The sequence below is a fragment of the Nicotiana tabacum genome, chromosome 6, assembly GCF_000715075.1.
Source record: "Nicotiana tabacum cultivar K326 chromosome 6, ASM71507v2, whole genome shotgun sequence".
NCBI lineage: Eukaryota > Viridiplantae > Streptophyta > Magnoliopsida > Solanales > Solanaceae > Nicotiana > Nicotiana tabacum.
In genome coordinates, this window is record NC_134085.1 from 120,928,291 (window position 1) to 120,935,413 (window position 7,123).

At 39.0% G+C, this 7,123-nt stretch overlaps 1 protein-coding gene across 1 annotated transcript; it reads right to left on the reverse strand.

Annotated features, from left to right (window-relative positions):
• Positions 1 to 6,521: 6,521 nt before the first annotated feature.
• On the reverse strand, positions 6,522 to 6,893 carry LOC107800928 (uncharacterized). The gene has a single exon (XM_016624197.1). The coding sequence runs from the start codon at positions 6,891 to 6,893 to the stop codon at positions 6,522 to 6,524; it is 372 nt and encodes a 123-aa protein (XP_016479683.1).
• Between the last annotated feature and the right edge of the window lie 230 nt (positions 6,894 to 7,123).

Here is a 7,123-nt window from a genome sequence, read left to right on the forward strand (position 1 = left end):
TAATCCACATAATTTAAGTTCGGGAGGGACCCACAGTTGTGGACCTCGAGAAGTACCTAATACCTTCTCCTTGAGATAACTTGAGCCCTTACCCGATCGTTGGTGATGTAAACTACTTGAACTAGAGTCATTTGCAAACATGTGCCCTAACACACCTTAAAAATCATTAGGTGGCGACACTTCTCTTTTAATACCTTCCTAAAAGAGTTGTAACACGTTGAAACCCAATTTCGCAAGAAAAAAAGGGTGCGACAACTACTACGTCAGCTAACCAATTCGGGTACTTAACTTCCCGAATAAAACCTATTCTAAGGATTTTACTTACACCGTTTTTGATGAATGCATGCTTGACTTTGGACTGAGACCTCCTTTTTCGTTTGACTGGGTGGAACTTCAGATCCAGGCTTAGGTTATAAGTGGTTATTTCTGGCGGGATCCCTGTCATGTCTAAATGGGACCAAGCAAAACAATCCACGTTATCTATAAGGAACTCAATGTGTTTTTTTCTGAGCTCGGGAGTTAATCCCGTGCCCAGGTATACCTTCCGACTGGGCAAGTGTTCGATCAATATGACTTAGTCCAGCTCCTCGGCCGTAGATTTGGTGGCATCGGAATCATCAAGGGTGATGAACGACCTAGGAACTTCGTAATCATCATCCTCACATGCCTCTTGCCTCTCCGATTTGGTCGGGGGCCATTGTCGGTGATTTCTATTTATTTTCTTCCTCCCTAATCGACTTCGGGTTCTTTGATATCGAGAGTGCGGACATCGGGATCACCTCATTAACCGTGAATATTACTTTCATGGCCAGCTGCTCTCCGTAAACTGTCTTGATCCCTCCCGGTGTGGGGAACATCAATGCCTGGTGTAGTGTTGAGTGTATTTCCCTCATGTTGTGAATCCATGGCCTTCCAAACAAAGCATTATATCTCATATCCCTTTCAATCACGTAGAACTTCTTTTTCTGAATGGTTACGACGGTGTTCACTGGCAGGGTTATCTCCCCTTTAGTAGTTTTACATGCCATGTTGAATCCGTTTAAAACCCGAATTGCAGGTAGTACTTGGTCTTATAGGCCTAACTGCTCTACAACCCTCGATATGATGATATTGTCCGAGCTGCCTGGATCAATTAACACACGCTTAACTCGAGATTTATTTATAAGTACAGATATTACTAGTGCATCGTTATGCGGTTGCACGATGCCTTCAACGTCCTCGTCGTTGAAAGAGATGGTCCCCTCCGGCATGTAATCTCGGGTTCATTTTTCCCTTGTAATGGACACCTTAGTGTGCTTTAGCATTGGCTCCTGGGGGACGTCGACTCCACTAATGATCATGTTGATGACATGCTAAGGTTCCTCTTGCTCGGTCTGCTTGTTAGGGTCCCTATTTCTGAAGTTATTTTTGGCTCGATCACTCAGAAATTCTCGGAGGTGCCCATTTTTAAATAACCCGGCTACTTCTTCTCTTAGTTGTCGGTAGTCTTCAGTGCTGTGGCCGTGAGTGCCATGGTACTTGCACATCAGGTTAAGGTCCCTTTGGGCAAGATCAGACTGTAATGGCTGAGGCCACTTGGTATCTTTGATGCGTTTGATGGTGTCGCATCCCCTTTTTCTCGCAAAATCGAGTTTATGACATTTGGAGGGACAACTCGTTCCTTTTGGGAACTGGGTTTGCATTTGAAGAGTCGCCACCTAATGATTAAGGTGCATTAGGACACCAATAGAGATTCAACTCTGAGTTTGTTTGAATAACCAGAGATTGGGTAAGGGCTTGAAATTATCCCAAGGGGAAGGTGTTAGGCACCCCTCAAGATCCACTAATGTGGTTCCCGGCTAGACAGTTATTGTGAATTTAGCTAATAGACAGGTATGTGTTCAAATATTAGGGGATTTAAACACATAAAAGAAAGAACATTTGAAAGAAGCGTTTTAAAAGGAAAGAGTTTGCAAATAAAGGAAAGGGGTCCTAGGTTTATATTTAATATGGATCACCCCACACAATGTTCGGTAATCACTCCTCAATGAGGGGCTACACGTGACATTATCGCGTGGTCATCATATCCATATCTACCCTTTCCAACCCGTTAAGGTATTAAAGTATAGATTGGTCTCGATTACTTATTGCATGCTATTACCTGTCCCATTCCTATCAGTCCCAGAGGCACTTAAGACTACTAATCCTAAAAATGAGGGATATTAGGCTGACTTGAGGTTTCAAAGGTAAAAATCTAAGGCGACATACAAAATATATAGAAGACTGCAAGTTAAATGGGAAGCACATAACACATAAGGCTCAAGTATACCTCCTCAAACAAAAGCACATAACTAGCATGACTAACACATACTTTTTGGGCCTGATTAAAGCACATAAAGACAAGGAAAGTTATCTATTGAGGCAGATTAGTTTATTACATAACTCAGATAAGAAGTCCGAATCAGGCTTGCTTGCTGGTTGTAGCGATTAATAGAAACATATACAGTTTACAATTATTACTCCAAGGCTTGCCTAAGTGTTTAGACGGGGTCCTATAGACATGATATCTACTGAGTTCAGAAGGTGATGAGACAGTAATAACTCAAAATGAAGTGTTTGAGATCTTATAGGCATGCTTGCTAAACCTTGTTAAGTAAGGGAATTAGATTATTAAAAGAGATGTAGAATATATATAATTAAATTAGACAGATTACAGATTCTGCAGGTGATAGTATCTACTATTACGGATTTTAATCCCTATGAACATGATATCAAACATCGAATGTGAATGAAGCGAATTAGAATTATTTAAGAATCCTTATAGGTATGATTTCTATGCGTTACTGATTTTAGATCCTTATAGACATGATACCTAACATTGCATGTGAGTAGAAACGAACAGGATTTTACTTATGAACCCCTATAGGCATGATTTCTATATGTTACTAATTTTAACACGTTACTGAATTATAACTACTTGGGCCCTAAAACATGGTATCTAAACGATGACAAATGCGCAGGATTTTAGATGATCCCTATAGGCAGGTTATCTAGATGTGAAGTTGAACAAGAAGTCCTATAGACATGGTTTCTAAATGCAGTTTGAATATGCAGCAATTTAAAATAGTCCTATAGGCATGGTTTCTACCCTTGACTTGCATAAATACCCAACCCTTTTTACTAGCCAGCCCCAAATGTTTATTACAACTTATTACAAATCAGGAATACTAAATACTAAATACATCAGGAAAATACAATGACAAGAATTACAACCAGAGGAAGCCTGATTCTTGACTTCATATTTGAGTTATGAGATAAACCAACTCAAAGACCCTAATCCAAAGCCTTTCTCGGACTTGAGTGTGTCAGAGTTCCCTAAGGGCCTCAATAAGACCCCGGGCAGTGCTCACACCCAAGTTTCATAACCAGAATAGGGACAAGTGTAGTATGGAAACGCCAGCCCTCATGTGTCCAAGTTCAGAGGGAGCTCATGGGTCCCAAGGCAATGCTCACATGAGGGGGTCAAAACTTAAGTCTAAGAGGAGAGTGCAAGTGCAGAAACAGAGCTTTAAGAAGTAAGGAAGTAAAGAAGAGGGAAAGAGGTGCTGGGAAACAACCATTAACACTTCAAACAAGTTGATAATTTCACATCAAAGGGGGCAGATGTTTGGGAATCCATTGCAAGGAGCCTATATACTTAGGCATAAGTTAATTTTGGGCATGCGCAACAATAAGGAGTACTGTCATGCTTGTAAAATCAACCAGAACACACAACATATAAGGGTAACATGGATGTTATGATCTTAGGAGGACTGAGTTTGAGTCATGTTCAACAATATTCAATGCTGTCATGCCCCAAACAAACCATAAGTATCAAACACATTGGGGTAGGGATTTAGGAGTCATAATACATTGATTCAGAACAGGAGAAAAGAAATTACAACATGCTAAATAAGGTACTGAATTAGATACAAGCAATAAGCAGACAAGAAGGCAAGAATATTAAGTAACCATGTTGTTGTTAATGCTGAAAACTTAACTAGAACATACCAGTCAAAGAAGCAAAAAATGCAGTAAAGGAAGGTAGCAGGACATCAAAATATAGCTTTGGCTTTTAGCCAGCTAAACAGGTACTCCCTTAAGGCAAGAATTACAATTATATAGTAATTATGGAACTCAAAACCAATCAGAACCAAAATTAGTACAAGTACTCCCTTAATTTAAGGGAATCAGTTCAAACGGAAAAAACAAGAAACAAATAAGGAAAGAAATCAATGTGTAGACAAGGAAATAATTCAAACATATTAGGCACAAAGTAAACTATTAGAGCTAGGTTCAGAAAAACTCTAATCAGGGAGATAGACAGTAAGAATCAAATAGCCAAGGTAAGGGAATCAATCAGATTGAGTAGAAAGTAGGGATCAGAGGTCTAAAGGAAAGTGTTCATATTAGACCAAGAAACGGGGAATCAGAATCAATCAAAGAGAAAGTCATGTGTCAATATTTTGCATATAAATAAAGTAAGACACAGATGGTCAAGAGTCGACATACAAACCTAGCAAACATGAGAGTCAAATAATGCTGATTTGATGAGAAAGAGGCAAGTTTCGAACAGTCAAGATGAACATAAGCACGTAGAGTCAATGTAAGTTTTTAGGCTAAGAAACTGAGTAGAAATAAATCAAGGCAAGATAGTCACGAAGAATCACATAAACTTAAAAACGAGAACTGGCTAGTCATGTTGATACACAAAACTAAACAAAGAACCCCCTAAAAATTAGGGCTTTCAACATAGACGAGTTAAAGAGAAGATAGAAACCCAGAATCAGAAGAATCACACAAAGGGAACAAGAGATTTTGAAAAGAACATCTGCACATAAACGAATAGTTTTGGACCCCAAAACCATAAGATTTTCAACAATAGAAGGGTTTTAAAAAGAGGATAAATAGACATATCAGACAAAACTCAGGCAAACAAACATTCATTTAATAAACAGTTAAGAGAGATTAGGGGTTTTACCATGCAAACTCAGGTAGAAGGATAATACGAGCAAACACAGCAAAACATAACAGAAATCAAAGAAAGGTTTCGAAATAACTTAACAGAACCTTAATCAGAAGGATAAGGAGTTTTGAAAGCGGAGTTTTAAAAGAAACTTCGAGAAAAATGCTTAAAAGTTCAGAGCAGACATAGATCTGAAATAGATCTAAGAGAAACCGAGAGAACCTTAAAGGTTAGGGTTTCAGAAGAACCCTAAGAGGTGAGAAAGGCTTTGAAAACCATCAATCTAACCAGGAGAGTCAAGAGTCAGACTCGAATGGCCATGGCTGGCCAGAGAAAGGTCAGAGACAACCGGAGAACGGCCATAAACTAAAATAGACCAAGGTCTAGACCAAGCTCTTTCAAGATCTAGCATTGAAACAATAACAAATCGAACACGTAGAAGCCATGAGAGGTGGATACAGGTCTCCGATGACCTTGGAAGCCATGGATTTGAGAGGTTTTAGGGTTGTAGTTAAGGGCGGCGGCTAGGGTTTGAGAGAGGATTGAGAGAGAAGGGGATTCAGAGGCGGCGGAGTGTGTGAAATATGGTTAGGTTTAGGGGTCACTTGAATTAAAAAGGTAAGAATTGTTGTTGGCCGTTGATCTGAATGATCAACGGCCTGGATTAAAACGGGCGAGTGGGTGGGTTATGAAGACGGGTTTGGGTCGGATTAAACGGGGATTGGGTCAGGGTAATTGGGCCTCAGATAGGTTTAATTGGGGTGCAAAATAAGGCTAAAATTGAAATAAAATGGGGCTAACATTTAAATAGCCACTTTTCCCTATTTGATTTATAAAAAGTAGTAAAATAATTTATGAAAATAAATTAAAGGTACTAATATGATTAATAGTGTATAATTATCAAATTAAAAATACTGGACTTAATTTTTTTAGATATAAATGTAATTAAATCTAAAAGAGGCTAATATTGCAATTATATGCAATTTAGCTTTAAAAATACTAAATAGATTTGTAAAAATATGCAAAAACTTATATTAGCTATATTTTAGCATAAATATGAGAATCCAATAAGTGAATCACCAAAATGATAATTTTGGAAAAAATTATTGGATTTTTCTGGATATAATGGGCAATAAATTAATTTAAAATCTTTTTTAAAAATTAGGCCTAATACAAACGGAGACACTTAAAGTTGGCACGATCTTTCATTTAGACACCTGAACTTAAGAGAGTTCCTATTGAGAACATACGTTACATGAACTTTGTTCCAATTAAACACTTCTTGCTGAGTTGGCACATAAAGTGAGTTTCACCCAATATGGGCGCGTGAAAAGCCCAAAAAATAGATTTTTTTTGTTTTTTTATTTCCTTCTTCATATTTATGTCCACCACCATTTCCACCATTGCCTCCTCCACTTTCCGTCATCTTCTCCGACTCAAATTGCTATTCTTCTTTCGAATCCCATACCAGATTCAAATTCAGCCGAAAACGAAAAGGTGAGTATTTGTGATTGGAAGAAACATAAATCATTTCCGCTTAGCTGACATCATCCTCACTATTTTCATCTTCATCAGTGTCAGAGGGAGGTGAAGGGTCAAGCCTAGCAGTATCAATGGCCCACTTAATCAACTTCTCAACTTCATCGTTATCCTCTTCATTCTCCTCCATAGCCTGTTGGTTAGCCAAAGAAGAATAAGCGGGAAGGGAGCTTTTGAGAGCTGCAAATCTGGGAAACAAGTTAACATCAGAAGCTGTAGAGGTTGAACATGGTTGTTGGGGAATAGGGTTTTTGGTTTTGGGGGTTTGCTTGGATTTGAGGGCACGGAAACGTTGATCGAGATCTGGATCGATGAATTGGGTGGAAGAACCACGAGCCATATGGGAGGCTGAGCTTGAGGAATACGTCATCTTATGCCGCCCGCAGCAGCTCTTCAACCTCGTCGTCTTCCGCCATCTTCTTCCTCCTATTGTTGTTGTCGATACCTTTGCTCATTCTCTTCCTGTTGATGACACGGTACCACACTTGGCCAATTCAAGCTTCATTATCTGTATTTTAGTGGAAATAACACTATATAGCTGAGGTGGACAGTGAGGTGGACAAATCAAATGATGTGGCACGATTTATAATGGTTACGTTT

What these genes read in the sequence shown, in the direction of transcription:
- LOC107800928 (XM_016624197.1), bottom strand. Translation starts at nt 6,893, where the DNA reads ATGACGTATTCCTCAAGCTCAGCCTCCCATATGGCTCGTGGTTCTTCC.